This window comes from Mytilus edulis, chromosome 2 (assembly GCF_963676685.1).
Source record: "Mytilus edulis chromosome 2, xbMytEdul2.2, whole genome shotgun sequence".
Lineage (NCBI taxonomy): Eukaryota > Metazoa > Mollusca > Bivalvia > Mytilida > Mytilidae > Mytilus > Mytilus edulis.
The window spans coordinates 92,146,595-92,172,949 of record NC_092345.1 but is presented as its reverse complement, the minus strand read 5'-3'; the positions used below and the strand labels follow the sequence as shown (position 1 = coordinate 92,172,949).

Here is a 26,355-nt window from a genome sequence, read left to right as displayed (position 1 = left end):
GAGCTAACTTTTGTGCAAAGAATACACACCTAAGGGGATTTGATTGACTCATTGAGATAACTTTTGTGCAAAGAGTACATACCTAAGGGGATTTGACTGACTCATTGAGCTGACTTTTGTGTAAAGAATACATACCTAAGGGGATTTGACTGACCCATTGAGCTAACTTTTGTGCAAAGAATACACACCTAAGGGGATTTGACTAACTCATTGAGCTGACTTTTGTGCAAAGAATACATACCTAAGGGGATTTGACTGACTCATTGAGCTGACTTTTATGCAAAGAATACATACCTAAGGGGATTTGACTGACTCATTGAGCTGACTTTTTTGCAAAGAATACATACCTAAGGGATTTGACTGACTCATTGAGCTGACTTTTATGCAAAGAATACATACCTAAGGGGATTTGACTGACTCATTGAGCTGACTTTTGTGCAAAGAATACATACCTAAGGGGATTTGACTGACTCATTGAGCTGACTTTTGTGCAAAGAATACATACCTAAGGGGATTTGACTGACTCATTGAGCTAACTTGTGTGCAAAGAATACATACCTAAGGGATTTGACTGACTCATTGAGCTGACTTTTATGCAAAGAATACATACCTAAGGGGATTTGACTGACTCATTGAGCTGACTTTTGTGCAAAGAATACATACCTAAGGGGATTTGACTGACTCATTGAGCTGACTTTTGTGCAAAGAATACATACCTAAGGGGATTTGACTGACTCATTGAGCTAACTTGTGTGCAAAGAATACATACCTAAGGGGATTTGACTGACTCATTGAGCTGACTTTTGTGTAAAGAATACATACCTAAGGGGATTTGACTGACTCATTGAGCTGACTTTTGTGCAAAGAATACGCAAAATATTCACTAGGAAAAACGTATTTAACTGAAATAGACAAATATTTACTAACAAAAATAGTTTTTGAAAAGTTGTGATTAATATCAACGGAGACGCGCGCCTTTTCAAAAAATATTGATAACCAAGTAGGCCATTCTTCTCGAAAATATATAGTTGAACTACATGTATCTGTTTTCTTTTCTTGCATCACAACTTATACAATATACCTATACGAGCTCGAATCATTAAAATGACAGGGAAAATAAGATGTCAAGTTTACAAGTAGATTCTTTTAAACTTTTTACGACTGTACAAATATTCAGAAATATTATTACTATGTACTACATCTTTATGCACATTTGACATTAAAATGAATTATGCCGAGGTTAAAACAAGGATAAAAGCATCGATATCATTATAACTGTACTTACTGCAAGCCATAAAGCAACAGGTCCTAAGAAAATCCACTGGAGATTCGTTTGATCATGCCAACATCTTAAAAAAAATATTATGCAAACATTAATATATGTCAATATCAAACAATTTTATAGCAAATTTCAATATATACCATTATTTCGGCCATGAAGGTGGCAATTATTATATAAAAACTGTATTACATTGATTTGCTACTGCGTTGTTGTAAGGTTTTTTTTAAATGTCACTATATAATTGAATGTTCTTTTTTCTATCAAAAACGTACAGAGAATTTATCCTCCTATTTTGTACGACGACATTAAACAATCAAATTCTCTGAACTTATGTCAAGAAGACGAAAACCAGTCTTAAAAATCTTTGTTTATTGATGACAAATATTAATATTTATGTTTGACCTCCTGGTTAGTGACTTTTGTAACCTCTCTCCTTGTTTTGTAAATATTGTAAATAGTTATGGTTGTTATCTCTGTACTGATGTCATTCATTGGCTTTTTAAGAATAAAGATATATAAAATCAGTTGCTTCCATAATGTTGCATCAGTCTGTTAATTTAGGGTTTTCTTATTGTCATAAAGGATTTTGCTAGAAGTATCGCGTAAAACGTATGAAACGTAAAACTAATTGGGGAAAAAAAATCACTTACAACTTATTAATTTCTGATGACGTGACACGTATTGCAAAGTAAATGACTGTCTGTATCATTGGAACAACTAAAAGAGAATTAATAATGATCAAAGATATTCAAAACAAGAGATCTTTCTGAATAATCAAAAAGAAAATGCTCAACATGGTCGCATTCACCTAAGGGTCTTCGAATCTGTAATACCAAGATTTCTACTAAAATTCATATTAAATAGTTATGAACGCATGTATACCCTATTATAAGAAGTAATTTGTCTTCAGTTCGAAGTTTTTCATTGGACGCCAATACATGACAAAAGATTACTTTAATTTTTCGCGACTGAATTGATCTTGATCATTTTTAAACTGGCAGTTACTGCACAATCCAGTAATAAATCAAATTTTGAAAATGTGTGTGATGTATTATTATACGCAGCGACGTACGATCTGAGTGTTTTGGGTTACATAAAGAGAGTACAATGTTCTCTGCTGGTTGAAGAACTATTGTTACATGCACAACTCTACGACAGTTCTTTAAACGACATGTTGCAAGTCGAGCTTTCTAAATTTTGATGGATAAAGAGTCTTTCAAGTGGCAGGTCAAAAATAAAATTGAAGTCAGGGATAAATAATATGCTAACGCGTTAACAACTATAGTATATTCCTATTATAATCTAGCCATAGTTTATTAAATAACTTTCGAATAAGAATTCCATTCGATTGATTACAAAACTGGCTTTCCCATTAAGTTAAATAAATAGAGAGATGGGAACCGATCAGTTTTATCACGGATCACTACGTCATCCGCTTTTGTTATTTCAAAATCAACATGGCGTCAACACCGGACCCAACGTTCTCAAAACGTCTTGAATGGATGAGCTGAGGTCGATTCTTTCGAGACGTATTTAGAGAGAGAGCCAGTATTACATGGAAATTGTATTCAAATTTACTAGATTCTTTCATGCAACAACACATCACAGGTATACACGTAAAAGCTGTCCCATATCTAACAATGAACAATAATTGTCTTCTTAAAACTACAATAAAAGATGAATGATGCAAATATGCAGACAAGATTTTCAAACCAATGAATAACTTACCATAATCGACAAACAAATGTAAAATAAATTATAAAATTTACAACAAAAAAGATGTCATATCAATAAATATTTTAAAGGGGCACCAATCTGAGATATATAACAAAATCTTGAGATTTTTTTTGTTCAATCTTTTATGAAAGGGAAATAGTCAAATATTTTTGTCTCTTTTAGCAGACAGTATTGTTAATTTTTTTTTCAAAACAAGCGAAGAAACATCGATAATGAATTATTCACTTGCAAGTGAATAATTCAACCTTATTGAATCCGTATTCGTGTGAAATTCAATTTTACCCCTTAGCTACAGATGAATAACGCATGAATTGTCCGGGTAGAGTTATTTAAAGGAAAATACTGTCAACATTAAAAGTGAAACAAAAGTAAATCATTTGATTGACTGATTCGATCCACAAAAAATCATTCTTAATCAGGTAAAAACGATGATAAACATACATTTTTAATCTATGATATGACATTTTGGTTAATTGTACACTTTTCTATGTAAAAAGATCTTGATATGTTGACATCAAAAATGATTATAGTGTAAACTTGCAATTGATGACAAGACACTGATAAATCAATAGCATCCCCTTTTTCTACACTCTCTCACGTATGAGGTCTGTACTGTTGCTTTCAAATACCTTGTCATCGTTAAAGTTTTATATGTGGTAACCTGTAATACCATAGTCGTTTGATTTTACCAAAGCTACAAACTATCGTGTCTTTTAGAGTAGTTACTTTTACCCACGTAGGAAATTACAAATGTAGTATCCCATACTAGTATATCATTATAAAGAAAGGCAACACGTGGATTTATAAATTCTTATTTTACCTACCCCATCCTATTACAATGCACATGATAAGCACGTGTTTCTCGTTGATAAATGCTAATATCAAAATAGTATGAAGATAAAGCCCTTCACAAAACATCCAAGCATAATTTGATGAGGTAGCATATTGAGCAAGTATATGTAGGAGTCTGCACCAAACCTGAAAGAGTAAAAACACTGCATATAAATACATAAATACAGTTCTATTCATCTAACTAAAAGAAGTAACATATTTCTCAGTCTAAAGAGATGCTAAAAAGGCTCAATAATAACAATTATTATCATGCCGGGGGGGGGGGGGGGGGGTAAACTCAGTTAATTCCGGACGTTACTGCGTAACTTAGCGTGTTTTATAAATACAAGGTCAATTAAAAGACGAATTGTCGTCAATGCTCCTAGAACAAGGGTTAACGTGATTCATGACATTCTTTATAGTGTTTTTAAACAAAGAAATATCTAATTATGAACAGTCACGTTTAGTTTTCGAGTACGCTTACTACGTTTCTTATTGTTTAATCCAATTTGTTTTGTATATATATTCTCGATGTTATCAGTTATTCATTAAATATTATACATTAAATTTTTAATGATATATAGTTACAACGAATTATTAAGACAAAATCGTTTAATTTTTTCAGTTATACTTCATGTGTTCAAAGACTGATATTCGACTTTCATTATAGTACGGTAACCGTTTGTGTATTTATATCGTGTTGATTTTTCAGTTCGTTGAAAAGTTGTGTACTGGTCATTTTGCGTGTTGACTATTCAAAAAAGATAATATGATCATTAATAAAGTATGAAAGTATGTTAATACTGCTTGAAAAATTCTGTAATTATATGTGAAAAAAAGTACTTTAAATTGTTTTTCAAAATTCGTACCAGAATATTATAATAACGTTGTATGCATGGAAAAAAGCATCTTTTGTACCATTTAAATCGATCGATATTTCCCGGAATATCCCTTTTCTTGTATAACAGAATAACCTAACAACTGAATTACAATTGCATTTTCATTATGACTACTTATTGCACGCACTGTAAGGCTATTGTATTCTCAAAAACTACTTTAATTTCTCAAATTATGAGAACGACCAAATTCGGCATGTCTGCGCAAGTTTACGAGTCACCAGAACGAATTAATTTTTCGATACTACGTACAAATGTAAGTGTGTCCAACTCAAAGCTTGCTACCTGTTTTCGTTGTCTTAAATCCTAAGATACCAGAAAATTTTACCTATTGTGTTCTGATTCTGTTCCCTTTTGTTGTATTTTTCTATGATAGATGCATGACAGGAGACGTTACCTTGTTGGTACGTAACGGATGTATACACAAAAGGAAAGGCTTACCATATTAATAACAGATGCATTTACAGTAGAAGACACTGACAATTACCCTATTGACACATAATGAATGCATGCATAACAAAATACGTGTATCCAGTTAACATATTACAGATGCATGCACAACAGTAGACGTGTACCCTGTTGACACATACATGTAGTTGATACATAAACAGCAGAAGATGCGTACCAGATACCATGTTGACACATAACGACTTCGCTTCGTACGGATTTTACATACGATTTTGTTAAAAAAAAAAAATTAAAACAAATCTGAGAAATTACAAATATCGATAAATTATTGTTGACTTTCATTTTTAAGCGCCATTATTAAACAATGCGTATCATATAGAGCAGTATTACTTAAGGGCATATCCAACAGTTTATTTTTGACGGTTAGAATTTTTTCCCTTAAAGATATTTCATTCTTCAATTGACAGAGAATCAAATTTTGCAAAAAAAAATATATGTCGTCGATTTCGTTTTTGCAAAAAATACTGCTGAAAATTGAACATTTTTGCAATTTTGAAGAAGCAAACTTTTTTTATTTAAAAAAATTAAATATGATTTTTTAATCAACATATACTTATATAATGGGGCTCAAATTGAAGCAAAATAGTTCAAGATGGTTAGAAAAATCTAACTTTACCATTTAATGAATTAATTCATACTCAAATAAAGCCAAAAACGTTATGGTTACCCCCAAAAACGGCAAGAAATGAACATTTTTTTTTTTTTTTAAATATTTCTAACGGTGTCGATTTGACCAAAGTAAGATATGTTATTCTTTGAAAAAAATGGAACGTCATAACGTTTTGAAAAATATTTGTCACCATACCCGTTTTTGAGAAAAATCAAGTAATATTATATTGTTTACTCAATCCCTCCCGTAAGCCTCACAAATTGCGCCAAAAATTAAGACGTTTCGGGACGTACCGTTATATTTCCCCGCTAATTTTACAAAGGCAGTGCGACGGTGTGGTAGACAATGTATTTTTACACTGACTTTGTTGGATAGTTGTCTCGATAGCACTCATATATATCTCATATCGCATCTTCTTATTTATAATGGACCAGTATCTGTACGAGATAATAATTCAGTTAGCTTTACTATTGTGTTCGTCAAAATTGCGAAACCTGGGTGTGAAACATGCAAACCATGGAATTACAAACTATTAAAATAGTCCCCGGCTCTGGTATATTTCATCCCTCTTTTAAAACAAACGTATTAGAAATCCGTTTCTGTGTGTTGGTCTATAGTACAAAGCAGGGTTAATTTTCATATTATATTTACATTTGATGTTTTTGTTCTGATTATTCATTTAATATGCCTCTTGACGACCGTCATCCATAATCATTATTCATGTTATTTATTTTACCGTTACTTTACAAAGTGTTTTTGTTAAATTATATTTGTTTCCTCATACATAAGTGAACACCAACATCGTCATATATTTGCTACCTGTATGTCAGTGTATATAAAATTTTTACAATGTTTTCCTATTTCAATATTTTTTTCATTGTTTTTATTACTGTGTCGTTTTTTGTTTTACATTGTTAACCGGTTAAAGGTCGTATTCATTTAAAGAGCTACTGTATATATTAGCACTTCAACGCAAAGCTAGATCTCATCTAGATGCATGATAAATGTTAGTTTACGCCGTATTTTATTTTTCTCAAGAAACCGGGTTTTTTTCATCTTTCTCAAGTAAAACCAAACTTTGAGTTTTCTATCCTGAATGACAAAATCTTGGAAAAGTTTGGTAAAGAACTAATGACAATTTGTGTTGCATTCTAATGCAATAATAAATCATTACGCATTTGCTCTCGTTGTTTTCTACTGTATTGAAGATAATTTGAATAAAACGGAAATTTTTAAGTGAGTATGGTCTAGTAATGATCATGATAATTGCAGTTCTTTTATAATAGACCAAGAGGACAAAGATGTCTAAAGTTTTGAGTTCTAGTTCTGTTAATATTCTGTATGAGTTTTTTGCCGATTCCCGCCGTGCCTTTTCCTTCGAGGAAAGAAACCGCCCTTTTCAGACGGCCATTATGACGCCGTTGAAAACACCGTGAAATGACGGGAAACAATAGACGACGGTTAAGTTTGTTATTACCTTCCCTGAAACTGTTGGATATGCCGTTTTCCGTAGTCTGTAAAAAGTGACGATATTGAGTGTATCAGATAGAGCTCTAAACCAAACTAATTATGTCCTATTTCAATATGTCTGTCCAACAAAAGTACTCTTGTCTTTAGGTTTTTTGGTTAAGTTCGATGTTTTTCTCCATTTATTTGATGATCGTAATTCTTTGCTAGTAATCGTATTATGAACTATATAACTATCTTGACGATTTATCCAGACTTTGAATATGGTAGTGTAGATGTTTTTTTCTTCTCATAGTTTATAAGACACACTTCCAACAGTTCGCATGTATTGCATGGATTGATTGGAGATTGCTTTATATAATTACGCCGCATCAGCACGCCTATATTGCAGAAACTTAAATAGATATAGGAAGATGTGGTGTGAGTGCCAATGAGACAACTCTCCATACAAATAACAATTTAAAAAGTAAACCATTATAGGTTAAAGTACGGCCTTCAACACGGAGCCTTGGCTCACACCGAACAACAAGCTATAAAGGGCCCCAAAATTACTAGTGTAAAACCATTCAAACGGGAAAACCAACGGTCTAATCTATATAAACAAAACGAGAAACGAGAAACACGTATATATTACATAAACAAACGACAACTGCTGTACATCAGATTCCTGACTTAGGACAGGTGCAAAAGCAGGTAAACTGATAACTTACTGGATTTTCTTGAAGAACATCTGGATGTAGGGCACTGGATAAATAATAAGACATCCATAATACGGCTGCCAGAATATACGACACAAACATATTCTTGTGGATTGACACCCTTGTACATTTCAGTTGTCTAAAAATTGAGAAAAACAGAACTGGTTGTTATGTAATGAGACACTTATTTCATAGTTATCGCTTGGACAACTCATCGACCTCAATCGAGTTACTGTTAATTAACAAAATTACAAAACCTCAAAGAGAGATTAAAGAGAGAAAGTCCAAACATAAAGCTTGACAAAACCAAATATTAGACTATTTCAAGTAATAGAAAACATCTGTCACATTCCTGGCTTGGTATCTGTAGAAGAAAATTGTGGCTTAACCCTGATATTATAGCTTGCTAAGCCTCCCACTTGTATAGAAGTTGTTTATAGTTAAGTCGTATTGACACAATTGTATGTGTGACCAAACAGATTCGATTGGCTTACGTGACAATAATTAGAATGTAGTAACAGCAAATCTTACAAACACATGCTGATCGAGTATGATTTCCTATTTATGTCAAGATCTCTTCTCGACAAAAGCATGAAACGTGCACTGGCATTAGACTGAACATATCAGTACGGGTGGTAGCCAACGAACATGACAACTGATTTAAATGGTTTAATTCTGACTGTTATAAAGGTAGAAAAGAGCTTAGGAGAGCTAAGCGGCTATATCAACATTATGGTTCAAATGTATTTAAACATAGAGTTAAAATATCTGAAATGTATTATAAAAATATTATGAATGAAAATATAATTAATCGTAATATGCGTAAAAAGATGAAATATATTAGAGTAAAAAATTCGAAAGAATTTTAGAAAATCCTTAATCAAGATAGAAAAAGAGAGAAATCAAAAATTTCTCTGGAAACATTATTCCATTTTTTTAAAGATCTGAATAAAAACAAGCATGACAAAAGAGAAGATTTTAGTATACAAAATAACATGGATCCAGAAAACTCCAATGACATTTTAAATGGGAAAATTACTAAAGATGAGATAAAAAAGCTGTAAAAAATGCCAAAAATAATAAAGCACCAGGAGAAGATAAAATAATTAACGAATATATTTGTTCTTCTTTGGATAGTATGATAGATATTTATGTTCAATTATTTAACTTAGTTTTTGATTCAGGTATTTTGCCTGAAGAATGGCTTATAGGTCACATGATACCAGTATACAAAAACAAAGGAGACAAGATGAATCCTAAAAATTATAGACCTATTACATTGTTATCTTGTTTAGGAAAAGTTTTTACATCCATTTTGAATGATAGATTAAATATTTTTATAGAAGAAAATAAATTATTACATGAAAACCAAGCTGGTTTTTACGGAAGCCGATAAGGGCCATTAAAAAAAAAAAAATTATGTCGTAAGTACGACATAGCATGTCGTAATTACGACATAGCATGTCGTAATTACGATACAACATGTCGTAATTTCGACATAACATATCGTTATTACGACATCGTAATGTCGTAATTTCGACATAACATGTCGTCATAACGACATCGCTATGTCGTTATTTCGACATAACATGTCGTCATAACGACATAACATATCGTTATTACGACATCGTTATGTCGTAATTTCGACATAACATGTCGTTATAACGACATCGCTATGTCGTTATTCGACATATCATGTTGTAATAACGACATCACTATGTGGTTATAACGACATCGTTACATATAAAAGAATATGTATTATGATTGCCAAGAAACTTAATGACACAGAAATAACAACTATAGGTCATCATAATGCCCCCAATAATTACAAAAGCCCCCGCATAGTCAGCTTTAAAAGAGGGGGGAAAGAAACCAGAGGGAGAGTCCCGAAATGTTGTGTGGCAGTGTAATAATTAATTATAAGCTCCCTTGGTAAAACTCCAAATTTCATATTAAATGTATTTCATTGTTAAAAAGTTTTTATGAAGCTTAATAAGTATATATTTGGTAATTGCATAGCTTTTACTATTTGAATTCATTGGTTAAAGATTTTTATTTATATTGTAAAGTTTATTATTTGCATCGTCGCAAAATCTCTGGTTACCTTCTTTGGATACCTTCAGTGAGAAACTTAAGTATTTTATATCTTCCACATAGACTTTATAAATAGTTTGATATGAGCGTCACTATAAAAAAAAAGATATGAGCGTCACTGATGAGTTTTATGTAGACGAAACGCGCGCCTGGCGTATTAAACTATAATCCTGGTACCTTTGATAACTCTTATACATTTGTAGATCCCATCTGATGTTTATAAGGTACCAGCCGTGGAAGGTATGTACAGCCGGACAAGGTTGATATAAACTTCTATTTGTTGGAAGCATAAAACGTGGAATATAATGAGGACTGACTTTGCAAGCCAAGCATTTGATCTCTAAATCCGGCGTCGAAGAGGGTTTTTAACTTCGATTAATTTTTGCAAGTTTTTTTCTGTTTTTTATAATGTTGGTTGGTTCTGGATCTGTTTGTTTTGTGAAGTCATTTTATCAAAAACTACCTCGAGTTGTGGAAATCGATTGAATAATGTTTACCCTTTAAGTTATTTCAACTAAAAATGCAGTACTGTCGCAAGTAATGTAGGAAGGAAAGATGGGACATGTATACGGTTTTCCATAAATTTTTTTTATCATAGGATGTTTAACTTTCAAGGTGCATATCATCTGTCATTGTAAAATTTCTATATCTTAATTCAACCCCAATACAAAAATAACTGACACTCAGCAAGTAAATCGAACATTTTTACCCTTGGTTAAATTTGAATAGAATTGTATTGTCCCTGGCACATATGTTGTCGAAATACACCCCTTCAATTACTTGAACCTTGGCTTGAGAATTATTTCCCAAGTCATCTATAGTGTTCAACTTCTGATATACATTTTAAAATATAGTAATGTACCCTTGGATCGTCCGCGAAAACGGCAAATATAATCCCGGGTTTTTATCAATTCGATGAAACGGTTTTCGTCACTGTTTGGGATTCGTCTTTCAATTACCTCCATTTCATGCACAAGTTTATATTGACGAAAAGTTCCGGCTTCGCTAGTACAAGGATTACTTTCATCACGACAGTTACAACATGAATAGCAGGACAAATCGCGAAGTAAAACATTCCGCGAACTGGTAATAAGTCTTTTAATATTGGGAATTGCACCTTTAGTTACTGAAGTGATGACTTTAAATGATCTATTTCGGAGTACTTCCATAACATAAATTTCAGTTCGCATTTTACATTTAGAGGACTGTCTTGGTGTCTCCAATTTGTCTTCGCAAAAGTTGGACGAAGTTCATGTAATGGGATTTTTTCCCCATTTCCCAATTCTTTTAAATAAATCGTTAAAAGCTATAAACGATTAAAAATTGCAAAATTTATTCTGTGTCGAATCTATGTCCCCAGGCGGAGTCTATAGCAACATGCACTATTCTTTTTTTTTCAGCAGCAATCATCAACCTCTTTTTCCAAATTTCATAACACAATATGTTTTAAAGTCATAAGAAACCTCAATTTAAAAAAAATCATGCATATGTTTTTTATAACTAAATGGATAGTTTTCATTATACAACTTATGTACATATACTTTTTTCTGAGGAAAATTCTGTAATGTGTCCACATTTACAAGAAGTTTATTTGTTTTTAATTGCTTGCTTCCAGGAAGCTATTCGCCGACGTATTTTCCGTATGCATAGTGACCTGAGCGTAACCCTCCTCGTAAAAATCCGGCGATCGCAATACGCATGGATCTGTCATTAAAATAAACAATTATCTGATTGTACATGTTAAACACGTGCTCAATACCCATGCTTTTTGTCATTTATTTACTATAAGGGGACAATCGGTAAACTTCGGCTTTAAAACACGGCATTAAATGAGCAGCCATATTTGTTAAATGATAACAGACAGAGAGAAAAAAAAATTGACGATTATACGATATATTTGCGTAAAAAATGACAAAATCGTGCACAGAGCTCTAAGTTTATGATATAAACATGCATTGGTTCAAGAATTGGATAATAATTATTTTTCACCACTCACTGGTTTCATATGACTTTAATTATAATGAACATTTAATTGAAAATTTAGAACATGTGACGTTGGAAATTAGCGTCTTTAGGATTTTAGACGTTTTCAGACGTTTATACAAATTGGCTACCGTTTTGTAATGTGTGGAAGCATTTTATTCCTTTAAGACCCAAATATGTAGGTAATAAGAAAAGAATCTTGGCATTTTTTACTCTTCGTGTATTTAACTTTTGTTTTGATCAATTATGAAAAAAAATACGCGTCAACTGCTTTGTAAAATAAAATATCAACTTGGACAAAATGGCTACCGTTTGAACAACGACTGTGTAGAGAAGATATTATTGAATCAGCAATATTTGAACTCACATGAGGCAAATATTTGTACTTTTGTTTGATATTATTATTGTCTTACTCTTTTTATTCATTTTCTGCTATATCTACTTATAAAATTCACTTTCAGTCGTTGAGTTAACGAAAAACGTCGTTGGACATTTTTCTTATTCTAGCTTAATATGCAGCCACCGAGTCAAATGTAATTTGGCAAACTAACGGCTTTAACGCCACAAAGAACCGACACATGTCGTTGTTCCTGCCAAGAATCAAGAAGATCAGAGAATAAGAAATAGGATCACTATACATAAGAGTTAAAACAGTTTTTCATAAATGTAACGTTGGACATCCGTTTTTTTTTCACATAGCTTTCTTATTTTAATCGTCAAATATACTAGATATTACTTAGTATAGGATCAAGAGCTGTAAAAACATAATTTAAAACATATATTGAATTTGTTTTAATATTGGTTCGTGTTTTCTATCATTTTTATTTTGTTTTGCGGATGAAATTTCGAAGATTCTGTTTTAAATCCTAGGGGTTGTAGGAACGGTGTCTTCCCGATTGTCCCACTTTTTGAAATTACAGGTAAAAAGGTAATGAAATTTTGTGGGACAATCGGGAATATGTTTGTGGGACAATTGGGAAGTTTAAATGTGGGACAATTGGGAACTGTTTTTATAATGATTAATTTGTTTTTATAGCGTGTTGCAGTTAATCAAAGGTTACTAATCGATGTAACTTATAAAATATGAACAAAATAAGAACAAATAATAATATTTACATATTTTGTTTTGTTCATAGTAGGTACAATTGAAGTATCATATAATATAATATGAAGTCTTTTAAAAAATCATTTTTTTTTAGTCTAAAATGCATATTTTTTTTAATTATTTTTTATTGGCTTTGAATTAGCAGTCAGTACTGCGAGTACTCTCAGATCTGTACTTAGTGTCTTTGTTGTGGTGATGTCCCAAGCCAGGAGCCTGTAAGTCAGTGGTTGTCGTTTGTTGCCGTGTAACATATTTGTTTTTCGTTCATTATTTTGTACATAAATTATGCCATTAGTTTTCTCGTTTTACATTAGTCATTTTGGGGCCTTTTGTGGTTATGTGATATTGCTCATTGTTGAAGGCCGTACGGTGATCTATAGTTGTTAATTTCTGTGTCATTTGGTCTCTTTGGGAGAGTTGTCTCATTGACAATCATACCACATCTTCTTATTTCTTATGGAAGTCTGGCTCTTCTTTATAATTGGTGAAGAGTCCTGTTGACTGCAAAAACAATGGGAAAATTGGAAAAACAACCTTTAGTAGTGATTCTTGGAAAGGCTGATCTGGAAAAATTCTAGACAGCAGCAAATTTAGAGAAAATAGATGGGGGTACAAGAAATGATTTTAACAGAAACATATGCATCCTATATAAAAAAAAAATCTTTCAAATTTCTCAAATATGTATTTTTTCAATCAATTATAACAAAGAAGTTGAAATAATAAGATTTGTGTTATAAAAAAACTCTATCTTTATTGAAAGTATGAAAAAAATAAAGTTTAATTGTGAAACTGTGATTTTTTCATGATAATAGCCCAAAAATGGATAACATCTGATGAAAACTGAGAAAATCATCAGAATTGGGTACTTGCAAATGGCTGTAGCAAAAATAAATGCACCACCATATGATTTTCGTCACCAATTAGTTTTCTAGAGTCTTATATAGACCCAAAAATAAAGGTTCAGAAAAAAAGTTTAATTCAAGACCTTAAAAGATCTATTTCATAAATCAGAAATATCATATTTTTTTAATCAAAAGTGTATCAATCTAATGATTTAAAATACATATTTTTTATACTTTTATAAAATTAATATTAAATGTGCAATAATTAATTCTTGTTTATTTAGCAAAACAAACAACAGTTACCTTGTTTATCTAAGAACATTTTACTACATAAAATAATGTGGGACAATCAGAACTTTTCATGTGGGACAATCAGAACTATAAAATTTTAAAAAGTGGGACAATCGGGAATAAACCGTAGGAACATCGTGCCCAATGTTTGAAAGTAGAAATGGAGCAATCAATACTTCAATTCACCCTTATTACAAGAAGCCATGTAGTTTGTGCTTATTTAAAGGGAGATGGAATGCTTGGCTTGTAATGTCAGTCCTCATAAAATTCCACGTATGATTCTCCCAACAAATAGAAGTTTATATCAACCTTGTCTGGCTGTACGGCCCTTCCTCGGCCGGTATCTTTTTGATCTTAGATGAAAGCTATAAAATATATAAGTTTCTCACTGAAGGTATCCAAAGAAGGTAACCAAAGAATTTGCAACGATGCTTTTTTCTTTGGTTTAATCTTCTGACATCAGACTCGGACTTCTTTTGAACTGAATTTTAAATGTGCGTATTGTTATGCGTTTACTTTTCTACATTGGCTAGAGGTGTAAAGGGGGGGGTTGAGATCTCATAATCATGTTTAACCCCGCCGCATTTTTGCGCCTGTCCCAAGTCAGGAGCCTCTGGCCTTCGTTAGTCTTGTATTATTTTAATTTTAGTGTCTTGTGTTCAATTTGGATATTAGTATGGCGTTCATTATCACTGAACTAGTATGCAATTGTTTAGGGGGCAGCTGAAGGACGCCTCCGAGGGCAGGAATATCTCGCTACATTAAAAAAAAAACCCTCGGTGACCTTCTGCTGTTGTTTTTTCTATGGTCGGGTTGTTGTCTCTTTGACACATTCCCAATTTCCATTCTCAATTTTAAATATCAAACTTTACAATATAAATAAAAAATCTTTAACCAATGAATTCAAAGAGCAAAAGCTATGGAATTAACAAATATAAACTTATTAAGATTCATGTAAAGTATTTAACAATGAAATACATTAAATATGAAATTTGGAGTTTTACCAAGGGAGCTAATAATTAATTAATAACACTGTCTGCCACACAGCATTTCGGGGACTCTCCCTCTGGTATCTTTCCTCCCTATTTTATATCTGACTATGCGGGGGCTTTTCTAATTATTGGGAGCATTATGATGACCTATAGTTGTTAATTTCTGTGTCATTTAGTCTCTTGGCAATCATAATACATATTCTTTTATATATAGCGATGTCGTTATTACGACATAGCTATGTCGTTATAACCACATAGACTAAGTGATGTCGTTATTACGACATGATATGTCGAAATTACGACATAGCGATGTCTTTATAACGACATGTTATGTCGAAATTACGACATGCTATGTCGTAATTACGACATAATTAAGTTTTAGGCATGGTTACTCAACAAATGATCACATATTTGCATTGTATGCATTATTTGAATTACTCTCTCTCAGAAAGAAAAAGCTACACTGTGCATTTGTCGATTTCGAAAAAGCATTTGACTTTGTTCACCGTAAGTTCGTAACTCATTATTTTTTAAGCTTGGTCATACAAATATTACTGAAATATGTATGAAAATGTAAAATCATGTATTAAACATAACAATGAAACTTCGATGATCTTTTTCTCTGAAATTGGAGTAAGACAGGGAGAAAATTTATCGCCTGTATTATTTTCACTATATTTAAATGATTTGCAATCATATTTAGAAACAAAAGATGTTAAAGGTTTAGAATCTATCAGCAAAGATGCTGAAAATGAACTTACAGTGTATTTAAAAATATTTTTGCTTTTATATGCAGATGACACCATTTTATTGGCAGAATCGGTTGAAGATCTGCAACTTATGCTTGATAATTTTTCACAATATTGTCTCATGTGGAAACTTAAAGTAAATGTAGAGAAAACTAAAGTTTTAGTTTTTTCAAAAGGCAGGATGTCAAAACACACAAAATTTTATTTGAATAATTATAATGAGCTTGAAATAGTTAAAGATTATAAATATCTTGGTATATTCTTTTGTAAAAGTGGATCATTCTTGTCTACAAGAAAGTATCTAAAGGAACAGGCAACTAAAGCTATGTTTGGATTATTGAAGAAATGTAGAAGAAATAACTTATCTATTGAATGTCAAATTGATTTGTTTAAAAAATTAGTAGAACCTGTAATATTATATGGATCAGAAATTTGGGGTTTTGAAAATTTAGATGTTCTTGAAAGTATACAGTTGCGATTTTTTAAAATTATATTGCACTTGAAGCAATCTACACCCAACTTTATTGTATATGGTGAGCTAGGAATATTTCCTATATCGATACAAATAAAGATACGTATGATAAATTTCTGGTGTAGACTTGTTAGAGGAAATGAAACAAAATTTTCATCCTTAAAGTGGTTAAAGTGGTTAAAGTTTATAAAGAATATTTTAGATGATTGTGGTATGTCAAATGTTTGGCAAAACCAAACTGTTTTTTCGTCATTATGGATTTCAAAGTGTATTGAACAGAAACTTAAGGATCAATTTATACAATTTTGGTATTCAGAAAGTCTCCTAAGGCATTGTGCTATAGATTATTTAAAACTTATTTTTGTTTTGAAAAATATATCTCAGAGTTATCACCCTATTATATGTACATCCTTTGTAAATTTAGATGTGGTAGTCACAGATTACCAGTCGAGACTGGGAGATGGCGCAATTTGCCAAGAAGCGAAAGAGTGTGCTCTCTGTGTGACTCTATGGATATCGGTGATGAATACCACTATATAATGACATGTAACTACTTTATCAATGAAAGAATAAATCTGCTTCCCCCTCTTTGTCACGAAAATGTTAACATTTATAAGTTTGAACAGCTATTTGCTTCCAACAATGTAATTGTATTAGAAAAACTATGTAAATTTATTAAGAACGTCCAAGAGAAGGTCGTTCCTCCAGGTTAGAACTTCTTAGTATCACTTTATATATGTATATGTAATTCACACATGCTATATAAGTTTGTATATTGTTAATATATATATGTTCTCTGTAACAATTGTTTTAAAAGAATAAAGTATTCATTCATTCACTGACCATTCAGTCGAATCATAACTATAAACATTGAAGCATGATTGTTTTACAACGATCGCTTGTCCAAGAAAATTACACATTTCAGAAACATGAACTATTCAGGATCTTAACAGCATATAAAACCGCAATTTTCAGACTTCACAATAAGACAATATTATAAACACTCAAGTCATGACACCATCAATCATTTGATATAAACATTCTGATGAGTAAGCACATCTGCAGAAAATAACAAAATAACGGTCCAATGTAAATTCTGTGAAAAATAATCTTTAAAAAAACAAATTGAATAAAAAATTCACCAATAAAAACTACCTTAAGTTTGCTCGTTTTCAATATAATTATTGGCCAGGTATAATTTGTGAGTTTTTTTTCCATACCTGAAGCAATAGAAAATGCACAAAGCCAGCATCAATGAGACCATGGAGAGGGCATAACCACTGAAGTATATGTACAAAACTTTGTGTGCTCTCTGAAACAAAAAAAACCAACATTTTAGTAAGTTCAAAGTATTAATTACAATAGGCAACTTTTTTAACTCTAGAGTCTGAGCGTGTTTGTTTTCAGATAATAAAAAGCATATAGGAACTTTTTTATCAATAAAAAAACTTAAACAGGTAGGCTAAACTCCACTTCATTCCTTATGTACATGTATCTGTCCAAAACCAGGAACCTGTTTTCCAGTGACTTTAGCTGTCAGTCACGGTTTTTTTTTATTGCATTATCACATTTGGATTTCTCTTGTTTAAAACTTGTTTCACATTTTTCATACCAGTTGGTTCTGCTAAATTATTAGACAGTATATTTTGCTTATCAAGAGGCATATACGACGACACATAAATGATTTTATATTTAGTTGTTGTATTATTATTATATCACGAAATTGTTCAAACTCCCTCAGGCAAAGTTGACCTCAGACGGATTGTGCTGTTCTTTCTACCATGTTTTCACTACGTAAAGTCGTATGTTTCGGAATAACTCTCATGCAGAACTATTGGCCAAACCGTTTCATCATATCAAATTATATCAGGGCTTCTGTTGCTCAATTGGATCAATGCAGTGTGCATCTACAAAAATCTTTAAAGACGTAGCGCGCGTCTGGAGTATAAAAATATGTTTTAACTTGTCACCTTTTGATGGCTATTATTCGTTTGTTTCTCTGTTCTATATTTTCTCCCATTTATCTGTTTATTTATTGTAACCCTGTCGTGTAATGTTGTCATTTTAATGTTATAATTAACACTGCCATTTAAGCGGGAGGTTTGGCATGCCACAAAACCAGGTTCGACCCACCATTTTTTCATAAAATACCCTGTACCAAAATGGCCATTGTTACATTATAGTTCGTTTCTGTGTGTGTTCAATTCGGTGTTGTGTCTCTGTTGTGTCGTAGTTCTCTTATATTTGATACGTTTCCCTCAGTTTTAGTTTGTAACCCGGATTTGTTTTTTCTCTATCGATTTATGAATTTTGAACAGCGGTATACTACTGTTGCCTTTATTTAAATGAAAATATAATTTATATAAAAAAGAAGATGTGGTATGATTGCCAATGAGACAACTGTCCACAAGAGACCAAAATGAAACAGACATTAACAACTATAGGTCACCGTACGGCCTTCAACAATGAGCAAAGCCCATACCGCATAGTCAGCTATAAAAGGCCCCGATATGACAATGTAAAACAACTATGTCTTTATTTTTTGTTGTTTTTCTGTTTTCAATTTCTCTCGGTCTACTTTATCTTTTGCCCAAGTGCCAAAAATCGGCAAAAATCGGTATAAAAGGACATAGAGCCTTGAATAATCCGTTTATCTATTTAGGTTTCATCTAAAATTTCTGTAAGTGTACAACGAATTCATTCAATGACGTTTCCTAAACGCACGTCTGGCGCAAATACAAAATTTCAATCCTGGTATCCATGATGAGTTTAATTACAGGAAATCTATGTGTGTATATACATTTGATTGGACATAGAAAATTATATTCATCTGAATATCACAGACATACTAGCCGATTAAAAAAAAAAATAATTGTTAAGATATATTATTTATTCAAATGTTCTCTTATATCCTTGAGGCATCGTCCCCTGGTATCAACTGCATTCAAGTTACCTATGATGCTTCCTTGTTTGCTTTTGATACAGGTAGGAAAGAGACATTTACACACATTTTACATGCCTATGGCCCATAAGGTATCGTCCCCTGGTGTCAGCTGCCTTTAGGAAACCATAATGCTTTCCTATTTGCTGCTGACACAGGATGAGTCATGGACATGTTTAATTTCTACTTTCTTTTTGGCTAATTATTATATATTTAATTGATCCAACTTTTTGTGTACTATACATATGTGGATATCTATTTTTCTTTTTTTTTCTTTTTGGGCTGCTTGTTTGTTATCTATATCAACCACACTTGTAATAAAATGCATTAGTATTAAAAAAAAACAACATACTATAGATTCTTTATCTACGTATTCTTTAAGAACTTAAATAGTTCTCGTTTAACTTTTTCTTTTTTTTTTTATCTCATTGTTTGTATTGTATTATGAAAAAATTATTGATGTTGTAATGTTTATGCCCTTTGGGGCCCATAATTGGAAATAAAAATATCTTATCTTATCTTATCTTACAACCACTGGATCGAAGCCACTGCAGGTGGAGTTATTATTCCCCGAGGGTATCACCAGCCCAGTAGTCAGCACTTTTGTGTTGACATGATTTATCATTGATATGGTCATAATTATAAATTAACTGTTTACAAAACTTAGAATTTTTGAAATACTAAGATTTTCCTACCACAGGAATATATTATCATACCTGTATTTAGCAAACTTTTAGGACTTTTTGGTCCACAATGCTCTTCTACTTCGTTCTTCGTTTGGCTTTTTTACATTTTTTATTCGAGCGCCACTGTTGAGTCTTTTGTAGACAAAACGCACGTCTGTCGCAAATACATATTTCTATCATGGTTTCTATGATGAGTTTATTTCCTACCCTAAATATATCGTCTTGGAACCAGTTATCCAGTTTTGTTCAAGGTACCATGGGATTACTTTATGAAATTACTCACCCGAACTTTGATCGTTTCGGCACAAGTTGTGTAGTCTGACCATGTAGTATTTGTTTCTGGGTGACGAAACCAGGTCCCATCTATATTACAATCTTTAAAAGGAAATGCTGAAACCGAACAACATTATTTTGAAACAAAAACAAATACAAAAACAAAAAAAAGTAGATCTGATTTTATAATTAAGATTGTTCACAATGAATAATGCCCGTAGTTTTTCAAAGAAGGTCCAGTAAACGATGTCAATGTTTTTGCATGTTCACACTTGATAATACATTTAACGGAGGGTATGGATGGATTGTACTCATTAGACTATATTCATAAGTTTTTATAAGATATTGAATCTGTTAACGACACGACACAGACAGACGTAACGAATGGATATTCTATAGCTCTTTATAAGATTAGTCAACGTGGACTTGTATATAAACTGGAAACTTACACAATCAAAGATAATTTCAATACATGCTATTAGGTCACTGACTTTATACTTGCGACATAAAAAAAAACTATAACAAATAATACAGACAGATGAAATGATTTCACAATCAAAGAGAAAAAACCCGTCATGGTCACATTCTTCAATCAATCAACATAGATCAATATGTAAACTGCACATTTGCATTCGAACAATAATGGCCGAGTTCACGATGTACGTAATAGCAATTAAACAATTAACTTCTTAAACGAAATGTAGACACAGGGTCAACTTCAGAGGTGGCAAATGCATGTAGAAGACCCATCGGTGGCCTTGGGCTGTTTTCTGCTATTGAGGCTGTTGTCTCTTTGAAACATTCCCCATTTCAAATCTCATTAATATTTTAACTACTGTACGACCAACAGGTACTGCATACACTGACAGTCAAGTATCGAATTCATAGTTTCAGTCAGATTGTCCTACAATGAGCAACGAGATATGTTATATCAATAAACATTCAAACAATTTTGTAAATGAACTAGATACTGTAAAATGATACATAAGATTTTTCCAGAGCTCAAAGCGGTTATCGGTATTAACCTTAAACACAAAGCTCACGACGATTATAAAAGGAATAAAATTATAGTTTATCCTAATCGATGCATTACTCAAAAAAGACTTCAATATAACGGGACATCAAAATATAATAAAAATACTTCAAGGTGCTTTAATCGTTCATCTAGTTATTTTGTTAAGTGGCATAAACCGTACATTATTCTCGTTAATAATTTTAACACACAGCAATATAAATTATTATTCGAATGCTGTATTTTTGTTTTTTCCCAGTCGTAAAAATTTCTTACGGCCTAATTTCAACAAATTAATATCAAACAATTTATGGGCAAGAGAAAAACATCCCATTTTTCAAGATGTCAACATTAATGCATATTCTGTCATCTGAATAGTAAAATAACGGATTCAGATAAAACTTTTTACGCACGTCTGGCGCAAATACAAAATTTCAATCCTGGTATAACTGTGATTTCCAACAATTTTTAAAGTTGTAAATCCTTAATTTTGGTAAAAATTAGCGGAGCGGTACAAAACTTTAACTTGATCTGTATCTCATCATGGTTAGCTCACATACCAAAATTCAGCCCAATATCTGAAAGCATTTAGAAAAAAAGGTCCGTATAACTGTGATTTTCAAATATTTATAAAAGTCCAAAGCCCCAAATTACAGCACAAATTAGCCGAGCGGAACGAAACTAAAACATGATCTGTAACTCATCATGGTTAGCTCACATGCCAAAAATCAGCCCAATATCTGAAAGCATTTAGAAAAAGTACTCTATAACTGTGATTCTCAACAATTTTTCAAAGTCCAAAGCACGTCATTTCTGTAAAAATTAGCGAAGCGGAACAAAACTTAAACTTGATCTGTAAATCAACATGGTTAACTCACATACCAATATCTGAAAGCGTTTAGAAAAAAAGTCTGTATAACTGTGATTCTCAACAATTTATCAATGTCCAAAGCCCGTAATTTAGGTAAAAATTAGCGGAGCGGAACGAAACTTAAACTTGATCTGTAACTCATCATGGTAAACTCATATACCAAAAATAAGCCCAATATCTGAAGGCGTTTAGAACAAAACTCCGTATAATGGTTTGTTGAGGAATTACGGAATTACGGAATTTCGGAATTACAGATTTCGGAATTTCGGACAAGGGTAAAACTATATGGCACCGACAACTTCGTTGCGGGGGCCATAAAAAAGTAGATCTGATTTGTTTATTAAGATTGTTCACAATGAATAATACCCGTAATTTTTCAAAGAAGTACCAGTAAACGATGTCAATGTTTTTGTTCACACTTGATAATACATTTAACGCAGAATAGATGGATCATTCTCATTAGACTATATTCATAAGTTTTTATAAGATATTGAATCAGAAACAATAACGACACGACACTGACAGACGTAACGAATGGATATTCTATAACACTTACAATACATGCAATTAGGTCACTGACTTGTATATAAACTGGAAACTTACACAATCAAAGATAATTTCGATACATGCAATTAGGTCACTGACTTTATACTTGCGACATAAAAAAAAAACTATAACAAATTATACAGACAGATGAAATGATTTCACAATCAAAGGGAAAAAACCGTCATGGTCACATTCTTCAATCAATCAACATAGATCAATATGTAAACTGCACATTTGCATTCGAACAATAATGGCAAAGTTCTCGATATACGTAATAGCAATTAAACAATTAACTTCTTAAACGAAATGTAGACACAGGGTCAACTTCAGTGGTGGCAAATGCATGTAGAAGACCCATTGGTGGTCTTGAGCTGTTTTCTGCTATCGGGGCTGTTGTCTCTTTGAAACATTCCCCATTTCAAATCTCATTTTTATTTAAACTACTGTACGACCAACAGGTACTGCATACACTGACAGTCAAGTATCGAATTCATAGTTTAAGTCAGATTGTCCTACGATGAGCAACGAGATAAGTTATATCAATAAACATTCAAACAATTTTGTAAATGAACTAGATACTGTAAAATGATAGATAAGATTTTTCCAGAGCTCAAAGCGGTTATCGGTATTAACCTTAAACACAAAGCTCATGACGATTATAAAAGGAATAAATAGTTTATCCCAATTGATGCATTACTCAAAAAAGGCTTCAATATAACGGGACATCAAAATATAATAAAAAATACTTCAAGGTGCTTTAATCGTTCATCTAGTAATTTTTTGAAGTGGCATAAACCGTACAATTTTATTTTTAATTCTCATTACTAATTTTAACACACAGCAATATAAATTATTATTCGAATGCTGTATTTTTGTTTTTTTCTCAGTCGTAAAAATTTCTTACGGCCTAATTTCAACAAATTAATATCAAACAATTTAAGGTCAAGAGAAAAAAATCCCATTTTTCAAGATGTCAACATTAATCATATTCTGTCATCTGAATAGTAAAATAACGGATTCAGATAAGGGAATGTTTCAAACGAGAGAGATTGACGGCGACTTTAGTAAATGCGGTTTATAAATATATGACGTGTTAATTACCCTCGATCTATTGTTATCTAAACACAGCTTTTCAGCAATACTCCGTTAAAACATTTTTATGTAGTCAGTATAAGGTTAATAAAAATATACAATTATCAAAAATTTATGAAAACGTTTTAATTAAACAAAGTCATTTGGTAGGAATTAACAAGTCGAAACTTTTGTATTTCAAAATGTATTGTATAACTGTTCTAACTTCCAAGAAAAACTTTTCGACTTTCCATATAAGTAAGCGAAAAATAAAACAAAAACATGTTCAAAATCAATGAAAAGTGAAATTAAAAAGTATTATCCTTTACAAATGAGAAAATCTGTCTACTTGATTGATTCAACTACATCATGCATGGCTTTTAAATGATCTATGATTTTTAACATGTGGTCGTTACTACAATAAAACAAACTTTACACCACTATCTCAGTTTAGGAGAGGGTCGGGATCCCCTTACATGTTTAACCCCGCCATGTTCTGTAGGTATGTGCATGTCCCTAGTCAAGAGCCTGTAATTCAGTGGTTGTCGTTTGTTGATGTGTTGCATATTTGTTTTTCGTTCATTTTTTGTATATTAATTAGGGCGTTAGTTTTCTCGTTTGAATTGTTTTACAATTGTCATTTCAGGGCCTTCTATGCTGTATGGGCTTTGCTCATTGTTGAAGACCTTACAGTGACCTATAGCTGTTAATGTCTGTGTCATTTGGTCTCTTGTGTAGAGTTGTCTCATTGACAATTATACCACATCTTCTTTTTGTATATTTATCTGAGGGATAACTATACACATATAAGAAGATATGGTATGAGTGCCAACGAGACTACTCTCCGTTAAAATCACAATGTATAAAGAGTTAACAATTATAGGTCAAAAAACGGCCTTCGTCACAGAGTTTAAATTACTTGAGGCAGATATACTTGGCAATGATTTTACATTTACATTATACTGTGCATTTTTCACACAATATTCTTATCAAAGGTATTCAGAAAACATAAGAACGAACAGTTGTATTTCCATTTACTAGAGATTCTAGAAGAGATATCAATTTTGTTATACAACTGACAAATAACTAATACATCTTCTAATTCACTCATAGATTTATTATGTGGTAAGAAAATCTAAAACTTTTGATCTTGCAGCATTTATGAAATTTGTAATAATATTATTAATTAAAGAGACGCGTTTTTATAATGTTAAATATAGACAAGGATATGAGATGAAATTAACAAGTTCAAATACTCACATTTAGTATGACCAAACTCGTAAATGAAAAATTCTGGACATTCTCCGTAGACTCTTGTTCCAGCTTTTGTATAGTTCCAACAGCTGTACCCGTCAAATGTGGCATTGCAGTACAAATTACCTGCAAAACAGGACATATTATAAAGCTATTAACCATTACAAACGGTGTTCGTGTTAGACTGTAATCCTTACATAGGCGGATCCAGGGGGGGGGGGGGGCTGGGGTCCCGCCCCCCTTTTCGTGGGAAAAATTTGATTGATTATATAGGGAATCACTGAAGCATGACCGGAGCGGGCCCCCTCTTAGGTCAGTCGGCAGTGCCCCCTCCCCCTTATGAAAAGTTCTGGATCCGCCACTGCCTTACAACGGTCCTCGAGGATTACAAGGTTTCTTAAACATTAAGAAGGCATAGCTATGACCTGACAGGCCCGAGTCAAAAATTTCGAGTGACAGTGAAAATGAATATGTTAATACCTGAATGAAGTTTGTCTTCTAAAAGGCCTTCTAAGACCACCAAAAAGAGTTGTTAGAAGGATTCTTTAACGTTCATATTGAGTATGGATATTTTTACAAAAAGAGAAAAGTCTAGGAATTATCATATTTTTAAATTTCAGTCAGTCTTGGTTTTTGTTTTAAGATTTAAATGCGAAATAAAAACCATAAGCCCATCTATAATCGAAGGTGAAATGCTATTAAAGATCATCATAATAAATGAAACAAAATGACGCCTCGAAAACTACACCGAGTACAGACTATAACCTCTGCAGTTGGATAAGTTTTAAGGCCTTGCGCCCACTAGATATATAATAGTTAAAAGAAGGTGCGAAAATTTACACCTGCATTGCTTTTGATACTGTCTAATACGTTACACCCATTAATTCACGTATAGATATGTATTGTCTGTCTATCATCATGTCAATTAAGGATAATCAATTATACATGACAATACAGTATTAACATAATAGGGAGCATCTCAAAGATGTATCCCAACTTAATTTAAATTTACATCTTCTGCAGGAACAAAAAAAAAAAATCCAACCAAAATCCAAAGAAGATTTTATCTTTCTGAAACACAACATACATTTAACTTTAATATATATAGTTATTACTATGCATTACAACTTTTCCAACTGTACATGTAAGTGTTTAATTAGAGAAATTGTAAAAAGCAATTTTTT

At 32.2% G+C, this 26,355-nt stretch overlaps 1 protein-coding gene across 1 annotated transcript in view; it reads right to left on the bottom strand.

Annotated features, from left to right (window-relative positions):
* Positions 1-26,355, bottom strand: part of LOC139513410 (calcitonin gene-related peptide type 1 receptor-like) — a 54,034-nt gene that overhangs the window by 6,626 nt on the left and 21,053 nt on the right. Inside the window, exons 2-9 of the mRNA XM_071301842.1 lie at positions 25,178-25,297; positions 20,428-20,534; positions 17,738-17,829; positions 8,002-8,128; positions 3,844-3,997; positions 1,933-1,999; positions 1,286-1,349; positions 823-902 (exon numbers count right to left, since the gene is read on the bottom strand). Coding sequence (XP_071157943.1) covers positions 823-902; positions 1,286-1,349; positions 1,933-1,999; positions 3,844-3,997; positions 8,002-8,128; positions 17,738-17,829; positions 20,428-20,534; positions 25,178-25,297 — 811 coding nt within the window. The remainder of the gene's footprint in view (positions 1-822; positions 903-1,285; positions 1,350-1,932; positions 2,000-3,843; positions 3,998-8,001; positions 8,129-17,737; positions 17,830-20,427; positions 20,535-25,177; positions 25,298-26,355) is intronic.